The 17,318-nt window shown below is 40.3% G+C and overlaps 1 protein-coding gene across 1 annotated transcript in view; it reads left to right on the top strand.

Annotated features, from left to right (window-relative positions):
• USP54 (ubiquitin specific peptidase 54) overlaps positions 1-17,318 on the top strand; it is a 121,486-nt gene that overhangs the window by 41,085 nt on the left and 63,083 nt on the right. Inside the window, exons 2-4 of the mRNA XM_023204950.3 lie at positions 8,749-9,313; positions 9,432-9,595; positions 13,585-13,677. Coding sequence (XP_023060718.1) covers positions 9,449-9,595; positions 13,585-13,677 — 240 coding nt within the window. The 5' untranslated portion in view covers positions 8,749-9,313; positions 9,432-9,448. The remainder of the gene's footprint in view (positions 1-8,748; positions 9,314-9,431; positions 9,596-13,584; positions 13,678-17,318) is intronic.

Raw genomic sequence — 17,318 nt, 5'->3', positions numbered from 1 at the left:
GTCTTGATCTCCTGACCTTGTGATCCACCTGCTTGCCCTTCCAAAGTGCTGGGATTACAGGCATAAGCCACTGTGCCCGGCCTGCAGAGGGTACACTTTTAACCACTATGTTCTTTCTACTACCATGCTGCCTCTCTTAGAAGTCAGTAAATTATACAACTCTGGATCATTATAAGGAAGGGCTAAGTAACCTGCAGCTGTCATTTCTTAGTTCTTACAATTTGTCAGTTATAACAAAGTGAAACATGCCTTTTTATTTTCTTTCCAACTACTTTTTAACAAGTTTTAGACAAATTTGTTATACATGACAGTTACCTAAGTTCTTGTGTAGTAAAAATAAGACTTTTTGTCCTTTATCAGCATACAGTTCTTCTGTTGTACATGATGTAATAGTTTGAAGCTGCCAAAGTCCAGCCCTCAGGAAATTGTTTGAGTTGAGTAACTATTTGCTGGGGAGTTTAAGATAACCAGCCCATAAATCAACAAATAGCTTGGCCCTTTTGATGGTTGTAGATGCTTATCTCTTTCTATTGTCAAGCTTGAATCAGAAGCCAGTAATTTTTCCATTGATACAGTCACTATTAGAAGAAGTTGTCAGCAGTATCTCAAGCTAGATATGGCCATTTTGTCTGTTCTTTTCTTTAAGGAGAGTCAGAATTTATCAGGATGTTAGAATTGGTTGTTCTAGGCTAGGTATCTTCAAACAAAAAGTTTTCTCTTTCAATGAAACTCTCAGTGATTCAATGCCTATTATATTCAACCTCTGTGTGGAATAAAAAAGATGCCCTTAAGATAAAATGTAGTCCAGGTACACAAATAACTGTAATATGAGGGAGAATGTGAGTATTGTAATCCAGACCCTCCCCATGCACTGAGAGCACAGAAGAGGATGAAATAAATTGGGAGATTGGAAAGGTGAGAAGGTGAGAGAATGATCTGGGAAGGCTTTTCCTTGTAGGATAGTTACGATTTTCAGCAAGAATAAATGGAGAGGAAACGCATTCCAGAGAGAGGCAATACTAGAGTCAAGACAATGAGAAAGTAGAGGACAGGGTATATTTGTTATACAGAAAGGAGTCTAGTGTACTTGGAGTGGAGGATGAATGAGAGGCACGTAATGATCAATGAAATGTCTGATCAGTGAGTGAATGAGTAGATGAAGCTGGAACTTGTGGTAAGGTCCGGTGATTCTCAAACTTTACGCTGGTGCCAGACATATTTAATTCCATCTTATAATTAGGAATTAATTTTTTTTTCTTTGAGATGGAGTGTTGCTCTAACACCAGGCTAGAGTGCAGTGGCATGATATTGGCTCACTGCAACCTCCGCCTCTCGGGTTCAAGATTCTCCTGCCTCAGCCTCCTGGGACTACAGGCGCCTGCCACCACGCCCAGCTAATTTTTGTATTTTTAGTAGAGATGGGGTTTCACCATGTTGGCCAGGATGGTCTTGATCTCTTGACCTCGTGATCTGCCCACCTCAGCCTCCAAAATGCTGGGATTACAGGCGTGAGCCACTGTGCCTGGCCAGGAATTAATTTTATTGGCAGAATATGTGAACATCAAAAATATGCAGCATAAAAATCACAATCATGAACACGATTCAGTGATATGATTTGGATGTTTGTTCCCTCAAATCTAATGCTGAAATGGGATCCCCAGTGTTGGGGCCTAGTGCAAGGTATTGGATCCTGGGGGTAGATCCCTCATGAATAGCTCAGTGATAACTAAATTCTCACTCAGTTAATTCATGCAAGATCTGGTTGTTGAAGAGAGTCTGAGACCTCCCCCTTTTCTCTCTTGCCATGTGACAACTGGGCTTCCCTTTGCAGTCTGTCATGATTGTAAGCTCCCTGAGGCCTTGCCAGAACTGAGCAGATGCTGGTGCCATGCTTCCCATACAGAGTGCAGAACCATGAGCTGATTAAACTTCTTTATAAATTACCCAGCCTCGGGTATTTCTTTATAGCAATGCAAAAATGGCTTAACACAGTCAGTTAGGAAAAAAGGTGTTAAAATAGGTCCAATTGACTGCTTGATTTTTTTCCCCCCTTAATTTTGCTACTATTTGTTCAAGTTCTTGTATTGCTAGCAGTAGACTAAGTAGGTAAGAAAAAATTATGGGAGAGAAACTTGTGAAAAATCTATTAATTTTCTTTCCTGTGAATTAGAAAAATACCATTATTCTTTTCCAGCCAAAAGAATATCTCCCTCTAGGAGCCATTACATATTTTGAAAAGGGGAGTGACATGGTGTGGATTGTGTTTTAGGAGTCAAGTGGTAGTGACATGTAGGATTAGAGGACTGGCAGTAGTCAGTAATGTGGTGCAGTGGTCTAGAGGTGGTGAGGATCTGAACCTTAGTAGCAGCAGCAGTGAGAATAGAATGAAAGGAAGTAGAGATCCACACTAGGCCCTCTGTTTCTAAAAAGGAAATAGTTACCAATTATTAACCAGCTTTCATATTGTTAGGATATTACGGGTCTCAATGGTTGGTTATCTCTGGTCTCGAGTCCCTTCACTCTATTTTTAGGGAAAATGTGTTTAAACCCCTATTTTAAGGAAGTGATAGTTTATAGATTATTTATAAATTATAGTTAATTTAGAAAATATAAAAAAGGAAAAAATCCATAATTTCATCATCCTAACAAGACCCCTATCATTTTACATTTACTTACCCTGATGTTGCAGTTTTAAACTTCTCTGTTAATTCATTCTGTGCACATTTAGCTCTGAGAAACAGGTTTCTGGACTAATAAAACAACCCATTAATTGCCATACTGTGATGTTAAACATAGTAAACCAAGAGGTTTCACATGTAACCCTCAGTGGACTCTAGGATCACAAACTATGTCAATGTCTCTCTCTTTTTTTTTTTTTTTTCGAGACTAAGTCTCTCTCCGTTTCCAGGCTGGAGTTCAGTGGCGTGATCTCGGCTCACTGCAACCTCCAGCTCCCTGGTTCAAGCAATTCTCCTGCCTCAGCCTCTGAGTAGCTGGGATTATAGGCACATGCCACCATGCCCAGCTAATTTTTGTATTTTTAGCACAGATGGGGTTTCACTATGTTGGCCAGACTGGTCTCGAACTCCTGACCTCGTGATCTGCCCACCTCAGCCTCCCAAAGTGTTGGCATTACAGGCGTGAGCCACCACGCCCGGCCACTTCTCTTCTTTTCCTATAAATCTATCTTGGTTCACCTACCTTTAGACATATAGATATTTATTACCCAAATGCCTCAATCCCTTTTGGGCCCAAAGTTCCATCTTCTTCAGTGAATTATTTGCATAATTTAAAATGTTTTTTATTTTGAATTTATAGAAAAGTTGCAAAAATAGTTACCTCTAATGATACCATCTTATATAACCATAATACATTTATCAGAACCAGGAATTAATAGTATTGGCACAATACTGTTAACTAAAGAGCTGTCCTGAATTTTACGTTTGCCTACGATTATTCTTTTTCCTTTTTTATTTTCAGTTTTTTAAAATTGTAACTTATTTTACTTTTTTATTTTTAGAGACGGGGTCTTGCTTTGTCACACTGGCTGGAGTGCAGTGGCACAGTCATAGCTCACTACAGGCTCAAATTCCCAGGCTCAAAAAGTCCTCCTGCCTCACCCTTCTGAGTAGCTGGGACTACAGGCAAGCATTAATTAGCCTGGCTAATTAAAAACAATTTTTTTTGGCCAGGTGCAGTGGCTCACACCTGTAATCCCAGCACTTTGGGAGGCCGAGGCGGGCAGATCACCTTAGGTCAGCAGTTCAAGACCAGCCTGGCCAACATGGTGAAACCCCCGTCTCTACTAAAAATACAAAAATTAGCTGGGCTTGGTGGCAGGTGCCTGTAATCACAGCTACTCCAGAGGCTGAGGCAGGAGAATTGCTTGAACCTGGGAGACCGAGGTTGCAGTGAGCCAAGATCATGCCGTTGTACTCCCGCCTGGGTGACAAGAGCGAGACTTTGTTTCAGAAAAATTTTTTTTGTTTGTTTTGTAGAGACAGGGTCTCGCTGGCCATCTTGCACGGGCTGCATTGTTCTTTTTCTGTTCCAGGATCCTATCTAGAATCTCACATTGCATTTTAGGTGTTTTTCTTTGTTACTCTTCTGTATTCTGTAAAAGTTTCTCAGTCTTTGTTTTTTATAACCTTGACATTTTTGTAGAATATTGATCAATATCAATTTGAGGACTATTTGTCAAATATTCCTTAATTTGGATTTGTCTGATATTCTCTGATGATTGAACTGAGATTATAGTTTAGGCAAGAATGCCACAGAAATAATTTTGTGTCCTTTTCAGTACATCATATCATTGCATTCATGATGTCAATATGTATTATTACTGGTTATTTTGACCTTGATCACTTGGTTAAGGTAGTTTCTGCTGGGTTTCTCCATTGTGAAACTACTATGTTTTCCTTTGTAGTTAATAAATGCCTTAGTGGAGATACGTTGATACTATCGTTTTTATTAATGTCTTGGAGTTCTCTACATATCGAATTAGTAGTGTCTCCTTAAAAACTATTGAACTTTAGTTACTGTGAAATTAATTAGCTTAAAAAGTTCATCTCCTTGGCTGGGCGTGGTGCCTCACACCTGTAATCTCAGCACTTTGGGAGGCCGAGGTGAGTGGATCACTTGAGGCCAGGAGTTCAAGACCAGCCTGGCCAATGTGGCGAAACCCCGTCTCTACTAAAAGTACAAAAAATAGCCGGGCATGGTGGCTCACACTTGTAATCCCAGCTACTCGGGGACTGAGGTGGGAGAATTGCTTGAACCTGGGAGGTGGAGGTGGCTGTTGCAGTGAGCCGAGATCACGCCACTGCACTTCAGCCTGGGTGACAGAGCGAGACTGTCTCAAAAAAAAAAAAAAAAAATCCATCTCCTTCGAAACTTCCCACACTTTACACCTGGTTTTATCAAAGGGTTCCCAGGCTTTGCAGGAACAAATTCTATCTAATCTTCATTGGTTTCGGTTCAGTTCCAGCTCTGCTCATAATGAATCTCTTATGCTAATCACCTGTAGCTCTCTGGACCTCATTTACCCCACTGTCTCTTAGGGCGCCAGGCTCCTCCTGGCCCAGTGTCCTTCCAGGCCTCATCTCCCTTTATGCACAAGCCAGTTCCATTTGAATGACTGCTTTGGGTTTTTTCAGAAACAGAGGCTGAGAGAAGCTGACTTTGTTGGTGAAGAATACAGTGGGGGATAATTAGGGTGGCTGCAGCTGGAGCCTGGTTTATTACTTTGGCCTGAGAAAAATGGTAGCACATTAAGCTGTACTGTGTATAGTTGTGAAGGAATCATTCTCTGTATTTCACTAATACAGAGAAAGTGTTTTTTTCTAAAGGTCACCAGCTTCTAGAGGTATGCCTTTAATTCTGGCAGCCTTAATCTGTAAATGATCTTTTCAATTTAGCCCTGTGGACTGTGGAGTTACTTGCTGTGAGCACAAGAATCCAAAATCCAAATGTGGACCAAATATTATATTCAGATCTATTTAGTTCAAACAAATTTTATACAGTGAATAACATTGGTGTTTCTTTTATTAATAAAATGCAAAGTTATTAGTATTACTGAATTCAAAGTAGCTTTTTGAATTATGTATTTTCTCAAGTGACATATACTATAAAAGCCCAGTTTATGTAACGTGAATGGGGCAGACTTAGATTCTGTGACACTTGAAGCTTATACAATTCAGAGGGCCTCCTTTAAGGAAAATATTTTTTGAAACAGAAAATGAGATATTGGGCCTTGAGAATCTGGGCAAGAGAAAGAGCCCTGAAGCTTAAGTTTCATTAGTGGCTTGGTAAATCTGCCTTGGGGTGCGAGGCACTGCAAAAATGTTGAGACCCACTGTTTTCCATCATATCATACGTGGAAAGGTTTTTGGCTTACCCACAGGAGGCTAGTGTTTTCAGATTGGGAACAGTGGGACATACAACTTAGTAACTGTGTTACACAAGGAAATAAGTAATAAGTAATAAGATGACATGCTTCCGTCCCAGTTTTGGCTTTTACTTTCCTAGAAGTTTACCTTGTTGCCCAGGCTTGCCTTGAACTCCAGACCTCAAGTGATCCACCAACCTCGGCCTCCCATTCTCGGATTTTAGGCATGAGCCACCATGCCCAGCCCAATTTTTTATTTCTTTATGGTAAAATATCTAGGAGTAGGATTGTTAGGTAAAAGTATGGCAAAAGTGCAGCCATGTTTTGCTTGACAACAGGGATATGTTCTGAGAAATGTGTTGTTAGGTGGTTTTGTCACTGTGTGAATATCATTTAAAAGAATTTGCATAAACCTAGATGATATAGCCTACTACACACCTAGATTATATGATATAGCCTACTGCTCCTATGCTACAAACCTGTATAGGATGTTACTGTACTAAATATTATAGGTGCTGGGCACGGTGGCTCACGCCTGTAATCCCAGCACTTTGGGAGGCCGAGGCGGGAGGGTCACCTGAGGTCAGGAGTTGGAGACCACCCTGGTCAACATGATGAATCCCTGTCTCTACTAAATATCAAAATACAAAAAATAGCTGAGCATGGTGGTGCATGCCTGTAATCCCAGCTACTTGGGAGGCTGAGGTGGGAGAATTGCTTGAACCTAAGAGGCGGAGGCTGCAGTGAGCCAAGATTGTACGACTGCACTCCAGCCTGGGTGACAGAGTGAGATTCCGCCTCAAAAAACAAAACAAAACAAAACAAACAAACAAACACACAAACTAGGTAGTGAGAGCCATACAGATAAAACTATAATTCCCCTCGTCACATATCTTCAGTAAATGGCATTGGAGAAGGATTACGTTGTTTAATGCTATATCTACAATTTAAGTGAAATGTTTTTGGTGTTAGTATTTCTCTGGACCACTTGTTACTGCCTCTCTTGTCTGGTCTTTATGCTGTCACTTCTAGTTGGTGACACACCTAAAACAGGTCTGAGGACTTACTGCTTTACCCTACATAATAGTGCCATTCAGAGCCTGAGAATCTTTTCTCTGCTACTGTGTTTTTCTCCTTTTGCTCCCTGTACTCAGGAGTGTGTGTCATAGGGCAGGCCGAGTTTCATTAAGCTCCTAATGTGGCTATTGGAAACCCCACCTGTGTGCCAAGTCCTTTTGGCTGTGAGCAAAGTGGAGGCTTGGTACTTGTCATTCCTTTGCAGCAGTTGAGCTGAAGGAATGCTGCATGGCTTGTTGGAAGTTGTTTGGTGGCCTTGAGTGGGGTGTGTATGAGGGTGTGTGTAGAGAGGTGAGGGTCTTAGAGTCTGTGTGGGAGATATGGGTTCTTTTCTGGTGTCATGTTAATCATCAGGCAGTATTTATTGACTGCATCCTGATGACTAGCACTGTAATAGGAGCTTTTGGAATAGAATAATAAAATATATAATTGAGTCATAGTTTAATAGTCAAACATTTCTAGCTCTGCCACTTACCAGCATTGAATTGGGCAAGTTAATGTCTTTAAGCCTCCCTTTACTTTTCTGTAAAATGGAACTATTAATAACTATCTGATAGGACTGTTGTGAATATTAAATAAAGGACATAAGTATCGTGTTTAGCACATACCTGACTGTAGTTACTATTTCATTTCATGTAGTCATATTATGACAGATATGATATAAAACAGAGTAATAAAAATAGAGAATAATGTGACAGTACACTGTATAATCAAATACTTTAATTGTGACATGTAGATTATAAATAGTCTGGGAATTTACAGAAGGGAAAGAACAGTCTTATGCAACCATTTAATATTCCTGTACCTCAGTTTTTCCACTGGACATGCTGTAGACAATGCTAGGTGATCTCCCAGAGAGTGATTAAGATGTTAAAGCGTTTTTAGATGGTGTATATGATGGTGAGAAGGAAGGGAAAAGATTGAGGAATTGTTGATCCTGGCAAATTTAACACTTAACGTTTAAACATTTTTCCTTATGTAGATGGACATGGCAGCCTTATAGGAAAACTTAAAGTTGGAGATGTGTTGATTTCCTTCCAGGGAACATACTTGCTTTGGTATTACTCTCTGTTGCCTCACTGGCATTTTAATTAGTTGAAAACTAAAGTTGGTCAATGGATTGCCTCTGATTGTGACCCCTTGGATATAATCTGGAGATTAAGTGATTTGTAACCCAAATTATCTCTCTGATCCTCTGGCAAAAATGAAACAAACAAACAAACGGGGCAGGAGAAGATTTAGTTCTCTTGAACTGCGTGTTAAGGACCTGTGGTTTACTCACCATCAGTGTTTCTCTGGATGGAATATCTTTACTCAGAACAGATCTTAGACTGCTAACATGGCTTTCCTACTTTTAAGCAGGTTTTCATAAGCATATTCATGGAAAACACCTTTTAAAAAGTGCTTTATTCACAATGTCCAAAAGAAACTGTTTCAGTTCCTAGTTAGTTGGTGTGTGCTTACTTGGTGATTTGTTTTGTGTTAGCCTGATACTGGAAAGTTTGTATTTGGTTTTTATTTCTATCCAGATCAACTTTCTTGTGTTTCAAGAAAATTGCAGATGATTTTCCCCTGAAAGTAAAGCTGTTCATACCTTTTTTCCATCTCTTTAGTTTGGGTCTCTCTCTCTCTCTTTTTTTTTTTCCTTTTTTTTTTTGGCATTGTTTGCCAAGGTTTCAAGTTTATAGCAAGAGGTGAGGCAACGTTGATCTTGGCAGAACAGTCCAAAGCCAGTAGAGTCATTAAGTGACGCAAGCTTTTGATTTTTTTTATTTCTGTTAAAGCTCTCTGACACAGCTGGCTATTCTAGTCCCAGAAGAAAGAGGAGAGACTTGCTGAAGATCTGGATGGGACAATAGAAGTTTGGGGCACATTAAAAAGAAGCAGCAAGAACATCAACAAAAACCTCAGATGATTCAAACAGGCTTCTTGGCTTTGTGGAACCTTTTGCAGTTGCTCAGAATTTGAGTTTTTGCTTCAGAGGATGATGAGACAAGGCGATAGAGGGCGAGGAGGGTTATGTTGGATTCTTGCTTATCTGTCTGCCTCTCCTTCCAGTTGGAAAAATCTTCAGTCCATAAGAAGCATCATCAACAAGCTTGAAGAACACATCTTACCCTGATCCTGGATGCTGCTGGAGCTGAGAATTACACCCACTTCACCAGGACTTTATTGAGGCTGTTCAAGAAAAATAGAAGGAAGCAATACTTAAGGATTTCTCTGTTTGCATTAGTCCTGTGCCATGTTAAATTTTGGAGATTGTTTGGAACAAATGAGGAAGGACTCTGTCATCTAGATCTAGGAGGATACCTGAGTTCCTTGAACTATGCAGATGATATTTGGAAGGTGGTAAACTCAAAATCTTCCAACATAAATTCACTAAATTCTAGATTCCCTTTCCTTTTAGAACTTTAGTAGACATAAATTCCTGCCAAAAAGGCACAAAACCCTCTCCATTTTTTTTCAGGCTAAATGTGAACAATAATGTCTTGGAAGAGAAATTATTTTTCAGGGGGTCGTGGTAGTGTACAAGGGATGTTTGCACCTCGAAGCTCAACCTCCATAGCCCCCAGCAAAGGCCTCAGCAATGAGCCAGGGCAAAACAGCTGCTTCCTCAACAGTGCCCTGCAGGTAAGGGTAATTATTTTTGGTGAACTTTGACTTTTAATTGCTGATGCTGTATTTCTGGTAACTCTTTTTAAATAAAATTCTTGATAGTCTCTGTCTGAGGTTAGTAACCTGAGGTCATTTTTACATTTATCTGTGTGATCTTTGGCAAGTCTTTGAATCTCAATTACCTCATTTACAAAAAGAGGGATTAATAATAGTAAGAGAAAAAATAATAACTGTAACTACTATTATTTACATGCCTAAAGGGAGGTAAATGGGCCAGGTGATCTTTCAGATGGAGTCTTGCTGTGTTGCCTAGGCTGGAGTACAGTGGCGTGATCTTGGCTTACTGCAACCTCCGTCTCCCGGGTTCAAGCGATTCTCTTGCCTCAGCCTCCTCAGTAGCTGGGGCTATGGGTGCCCACCACCATGCCTCGCTAATTTGTGTATTTTTAGTAGAGATGGGGTTTCACCATATTTGTCAGGCTGGTCTGAAACCCCTGACGTTGTGATCCACCCGCCTTAGCCTCCCAAAGTGCTGGGATTACAGGCGTGAGCCACCGCGCCTGGCTCATCTTTCTATTTATCAACTTTTTTTCCTGAACAATCTCTACCGGTTCCTATTTTTCTTTTCTTTCTTTCTTTTTTTTTTTTTTTTTTGAGACAGAGTTTCATTCTATTGCCCAGGCTGGAGTATAGTGGCCCAATCACAGCTCACTGCAGCCTTGACCTCCAGGGCTCAGGTGATCCTCCTGCCTTAGCCTCCTGAGTAGCTGGGACCATGGGTGATCTCGGCGGTTCAAGCAATTCTCATGCCTCAGCCACCCAAGTAGGTGGAATTACAGCTGTGCATCACCACACCTGGCTAATTTGTGTATTTTTAGTAGAGACAGGGTTTTACCATGTTGGCCAGGCTGGTTTTGAACTCCTAGCCTCAAGTGATCCACCTGCCTCGGAGCCTCCCAAAGTGCTGGGATTACAGGCATGAGCCACTGCGCCTGGCCTGTTTTCTGTTTTTCCTTTTGGGAGCAAGGTGTGTTATCCTAGTTGCTTTTCTCTAGTATAGAAGCAAAATTCTTTCCACAAGTCAAAGACTTTCAGGTATGTTAATCTTGTCTCTTAATATTCAGGCTTTTGGCCCACATATTGAATGGAGTCTAGTCTTTGTCCAATTTATCTCCTCCCTTTGAGCTCTCCTGTTTTGGCTCATAACTGGTGTCTAGTCAGATACACTTGAATAGAGCTAGGGGAAAGTAAATTCCCTTAAGGTGATTATCTACCCTACATTTTCCCTTTCACTGTTGCTTGCTACTTTAGTGGTCTTAGAATCCCAAAGCTTTTTGTCTGTCTGCTTTGCCCAGTCATGCCCATAGTGTGTTAAGTTCATCCCCCTTGGCCTAACTTTCAAGTAATTACTTTCTCTTCTTTTCTGCTCTTCAGTGTAAAAGTAAATGAAATTTGCCACCCAAGATATACTTGGGTAAAATAGTAGCTTGACTCCTCAGATGTTATGAGAAAATGGGTTGCTATGAGAGAAGACAAGATGTTTACTATAAAGAACAATGGTCTTGGGCATTGGGAGGAGACCTGGGTTCTAGTTTTAGCCATTCTGTAGACTAGTCTTGTGACCTTGTACAGGTAATAGTGTCTGAGTTTCCTCATTCATAATAGAAGAATGTTGCCAAGCTTATCTAAGTAATAAAAGTTTCATGCTCTTTCTCAGTTTTTGTTTATTTATTTTTGAGACGGAGTCTCGCTCTGTCGCCCAGGCTGGAGTGAAGTGGTGGGATCTCAGCTCACTGCCATCTCCGCCTCTTGGGTTTGAGTGATTCTCCTGCCTTAGCTTCCTGAATAGCTGGGATTACAGACCATCTGCCACCATGCCAGGCTAATTTTTGTACATTTAGTAGAGACGGGGTTTCGCCATTTTGGCTGGGCTGGTCTTGAACTGCTGACCTCAGGTAATCTGCCCACCTCGGCCTCCCAAAGTGCTGGGCTTACAGGTGTGTGCCACGGCACCCAGCCTTTTTCTCAGTTTTTAAGTTTTTATTTGAAAACAATAAAAAAAAAAAATTATGTGCTGGCAACCCTATAAAAAAAATTTAAGTGCTTTCCCTAATTATTACCACAAATTTCATGTGTTTAGGTGGAATTGGCTAGGTTTTTGTCCTGGATGATGCATATTAGTTTTCTTTCTTTATTTATTATTTTTTTGGAGCCAAGGGTCTCACTCTGTCGCCAAGGCTGGAGTGCAGTGGTGTACTCATAGCTCACTGCAGCCTTAACATCCTGGGCTCAAGTGATCCTCCCACCTCAGCCTCCCTAGTAGCTAGGACTACAGACATGTGCCACCATACCTGGCTAATTTTTTTTTTTTAAATTGTTTGTAGAGAGGGTATCTCACTATAATTGCCTAGGCTGGTCTTGAACTCCTGGGCTCAAATGATCCTCCTGCATTGGCCTCCCAAAATGCTGGGATTATAGGCATGAGCCACCACACCTGGCCACATATTAGTTTTTTTAGTTACCTTTTATCCTGATAATACTTTTGTGATTTAGAAGCAGGCAAAATAAGGCATTGATATAAATGTGTATGTTTACCCCCTTCTTGGCCATAGTCCCATTTTTATAATTTTTTTTTCTATGTGGTCTATTTATATTGTCAGTTGAAACAATGTTATTTATGAGTTTCCATTCTAATTTCCAGTGCCATATACAATACGTTATATATATGTATACACACACACACATATACATATTTCTGTATCCATACTTAATGATTGAGGCATTGGTGGTTTTGGAGTCCCTATTATAATCATGTTACATGTTGAAAATAGTTGTTGCTATGAGCTAATATTCTGACTTTTGGTTTCAAAGCTGTATTTGCCACAGATGAGTTGAACCTATTACATTTGTTATAACAAGATGTTATTTACTTGGGAGCATAGCCAGTTTCAAAGAACTTTTAGAGTATGGATCTTGAGACATATAAGTGAGAAGAAGCTCCAGAGGTGTGCTGTCATCTGGGGCTCCAGAAATTATGCTTTTTCACATATTATGACATTAAATGCTCTCCTAGCAAGGGGGAGCTTCCTAAGACATTATGCTATATATTACATCATTTCTTTTTTTAACTAAAAATTGCAATTTATTCAGATTTCCTTAGTTTTTACCTGCTGTCCTTTCCTGGCCCAAGATTTCATCCAGGATACCACATTTAGATTTATTTGTCATGTCTTCTTAGGCTCCTCTTAGCTGTGACATTTTCTCAGAATGTTTATGTTTTTGATAATCTTTGACAGCTTTGAGGAGTACTGATCAAGTATTTTTTTGGATATCCCCCTTCCCCTATTGGAATTTGTCTAATGCTTTTCTCATGATTAGACTAGCGTAATAGGTTTTGGGGAGGAAGACCACAAAAGTATAGTGCCATTTTCAACACATCACATCAAGGGTATATACTATAACATGATTTATCACTGTTAATATCATATTTTTTTTTCCATTTCAACAAAAGTATAGAAATCATAATTTTTTACCCTATTGACTTAAGGAGATCACACTTCTCTTAGAAATGTCTAAAAATTGAGAGTTCTAACAAAGATACAATTCCACACTACAGTTCACATTTCTATGGGTTCACATTTCTAATATAAGTTGTAAAATATTCTTGCTTTTCTTGTGTGGATCATTAATGTAAATTCTTATTCTTCAGCTTTAACCCATAAATTTCCTCTTCAGGATCACATTTGATGTATGTCATGTCATATTTTAACTGTATTACCTTCACTTTATGTTCAAATTAATATCTTTCCCAGAATATGACCATTTACTTTTCTTGTTAGATATCTCACCATTTTTCACATTTGTTTTAATATACTAGAATGAAGTTTTCTCTGGGAATAAAGATATCTTCTGCAGTTATTACCTATGTTTGCTTGAACTTTTTTACTTTAAAATTAAATGGTGGCTTTTTATAGAGTAATGAAATGTTTTCCCTTTCTCACCAGGTTTTGTGGCACTTGGATATCTTCCGACGTAGCTTTAGGCAGCTTACAACTCACAAGTGCATGGGAGATTCCTGCATCTTTTGTGCTCTCAAGGTAAGTACTTCCAATTAGTTTCTTCTCACTACCATTGGGTGGCCACATGGTCAATATCAAGGTGGTTTGGTTAATCAGGATGATGCTAAAGAATTTGTTACTGAATTGTCTACCTGTGGTTTAGTGCAAAAATGGATATGATTGGTTTGCTTGCTTCAAAGAATTAGTACTTGACTTGGGTAGTCTCTTTTACTGAACCTGTTTTGCTTATGCAGCTCTATTTGATGTGACAGAATATTATGCAAGTATACTTCTTTTTTTTTTTTGTGAGATGGAGTCTCATTCTGTCACCCAGGCTGGAGTGCACTGGTGCGATCTCAGCTCACTGCAATCTCTGCCTCCTGGGTTCAAGCAATTCTTCTGTCTCAGCCTCCTGAGTAGCTGGGATTATAGGCGCGCACCACCATGCTCCGTTAATTTTTGTATTTTTTTGTAGAGACGGGGTTTTGCCATGTTGGCCAGACTGGTCTCAAACTCCTGACTTCAGGTGATCTGCCTGCCTCGGCCTCCCAAAGTGCTGGGATTACAGGTGTGAGCCACTGCACCTGGCCGGGCAGATATTTTTAGAAAGAGATAAGTGAGTCTTCTGAACTTTTTGCCACTTGGGTCATAAACATCTTGTTTTCTACCCTTTGTTTGGAACCACTATAACTTGTTTTTTTGTTTTGTTTTCTTTTTGAGATGGAGTTTTGCTCTTGTCACCCAGGCTGGTGTGCAATGGTGCAGTCTTGGCTCACTGCAACCTCCCCCTCCCAGATTCAAATGATTCTCCTGCCTCCGCCTCCCCAGTAGGTGGTGACTAGTTTTTGAAATATATTTTTAGTGGAGATGGAATTTCACCATGTTGGCCAGGCTGGTCTTGAACTCCTGACTCCCAAATAAGGAGCCTCCCAAATAGCCTCCCAAGGTGCCCACCATCACGCCTGGCTAATTTTAATTTTTAGTAGAGACGGGGTTTCACTGTATTGGCCAGGCTGGTCTCCCAACTCCTGACTTCAGGTGATGCCCGCCTCAGCCTCCCAATGTGCTGGGATTACAGGCGTGAGCCATCACGCCCAGCTGGAACCATTATAACTTGTAACAAATATAGAATATAAATTATTGGTTTATTGGGGAGTTCAAATATGAATTTTAATAAAACCAAATCTCTTACAAGTTCAATATAACATTTCTTACTGTGCCCATTTAGACAGGGGTCCATCCAAAGGGCATTCTGATTTTCTGAAAGATACATTAAGTATCTAACTTACATAAAGAAGAAATACAGTAGTCCCGTGGTCAGTAAGTCCAAAAGAAGTCTGATTCATGGCATTAGAGCCATGCTAGGGAGAAAAAAACAAACAACAACAAAAGTCATTCAGAAAGAGAGAGAAAAACAAAAAAGCAAAACATGTTTGGGATACTTACTAGTGAAATGTGAATCCCGGAGAAGTCCCTAGTAGAAGAACTGTCTAACTCTGGAAACTCTTGTCTGTACCAAGAAGGGATGAGAGCACTTATATGACCTCTGACAGGCCTTTGACTAGTCAGGACTGTGCTGTACTCTTCATTGATCTGGGTAGGACTCTGGAGAACTGGCTGCCACGCTCTTGTTATATTTCATTTTCCTGAGGGACAAACTCTTACTTAGTATAAATCAGTATCATTATATAACCTAGAAAGATGAAGAAAGCCAACCACTAGACTACCCTCTGAGATACACAAGTACAGAAGGGAAATTGTCAATTTGTTGGGCTGAGGAAATATTTTGGGACTCTTTCAGAGAGACAGTTGCTTGTGGTAGATAGATAAATGGGCTTGGAGATGTATTTATTAAAGGCTATATTTTGGGTCTTCATAACTCTGGGGATGTGTTAGAATTCTGGTACTTTCCTCATTACATCACTGCCTGATCTAACCAAGAGATTTATTTTCCTTCACTGCCTCATTTGTTGTGTTGGGAGTGTATTAAAAGTTTGATTTTTTTTCCCCTAAGTGCTTTTCAGTTCCTCAGTGCTATACAAATATTAAATAATTAGGCTCTAGTTTGAACACACTTCACGTTTTAGATGGCATTGTTTCTATTCTTTTAATTATTGTATACTTGATTTGAAAATTATAGACTTGTAATGCAGATACATTAATTAGGAAGTGTGGATGAGCTGAACTTGATTTTAGTAGTTAAGAAGTTTAAATTGTTAGAATAGCCAGTTTTCAACAGCTATTCCCTCATCCAGGATGGAGGGCTTCATTTTCTGAGAGAAGGGAAAGGGTGATAAACATATGAAGGAGTAAACTTGAAATGAGCCATCAGCACCTGGGTCCTCCTGTATGATGTCTCTTTCGTTCCCCACTTTAATTTTTTTTTTTTTTTTTTTGTGCCTATTCTCGCGATCTCCGCTCACTGCAACCTCTGCCTCCCGGGTTTGAACAAGCGATTCTCCTGCCTCAGCCTCCCAAGTAGCTGGGACTATGGGCGCTTGCCACCACGCCCGTTGTTCCCCACTTTAAAACTACTTTTATAGGGCTGTGAGCAGTGGCTATGCCTGTATTCCCAGTGCTTTGGGAGGCTAAAATGGGAGGATCACTTGAAGCCAGCAATGTGAGACCAGCCTGGGCAACATAGCAAGACCCCATCTCTACAAAGAAAAAAAAATTAGTGGGGCATAGTGGCATATACCTGTAGACTCAGCTACTCTGAAGGCTGAGGTGGGAGGATCACTTGAGCCCAGGAGTTCAACACTGAAGTGAGCTATGATTGTGCCGCTACACTCCAGCCAGGGTGATAGAGCAAGATCCTGTCTCTAAAAAAAATTAAAATACATTTATAGAACATGAAAATAATACAGTTCATTATTGAACTAGATTCTAATCATTGTAAATAAGACAAAACCAAAGGAAAGATATAAAGATTATAAAGGATGAAACAAAGTTGCTGTTATTTGCAGATGATATGACTGTTACAAGAAAACTCAATCTACTAATAAGTCAGAAGCAACAATAAGAGAGTATAGTGGGTTGTCGCATCAAGGCATAACATTCAGTTCTATTTCTTTTTTTTTTGAGACGGACTTTTGCTCTTATTGCACAGACTGGAGTGCAATGGTGCGATCTCAGCTCACTGCAACCTCTGCCTCCCAGGTTCAAGTGATTCTCCTGCCTCAGCCTCCCGAGTAGCTGGGATTACAGGCACCCACCACCACGCCTGGCTAATTTTTTGTATTTTTAGTAGAGCTGGGGTTTCACCATGTTGGCCAGGCTGGTCCCGAACTCCTGACCTCAGGTGATCCACCCACCTTGGCCTCCCAAAATGCTGGGATTACAGGCGTGAGCCACTGTGCCCAGCCCAGTTCTGTTTCTATAGCTGGCAACAAACATAAAGTGCAATTTAAAAAGCATTTTATGATAGCAACAAAGTATATGCAGTAAATATGAATAAATCTTACAAAAATGGTAGAAGACATTTGTGTAAAACCTCCACAGAGATCCAGTATAACGAGTAATCAAAGTCAACACCCGTGCAATAACTCTTCAAGTCAAAATAGAAAATTGCCAGTACTGGCAGGGCGTGGTGGCTCACACCTGTAATCCCAGCACTTTGGGAGGCTGAGGTGGGTAGATCACCTGAGGTGTAAGGAGTTCAAGACCAGTCTGGCCAACAT

Source organism: Piliocolobus tephrosceles, chromosome 9, assembly GCF_002776525.5.
Source record: "Piliocolobus tephrosceles isolate RC106 chromosome 9, ASM277652v3, whole genome shotgun sequence".
Classification (NCBI taxonomy): domain Eukaryota; kingdom Metazoa; phylum Chordata; class Mammalia; order Primates; family Cercopithecidae; genus Piliocolobus; species Piliocolobus tephrosceles.
The sequence above is the reverse complement of the archived record's forward strand: the minus strand, read 5'-3'. Positions and strand labels throughout refer to the sequence as shown.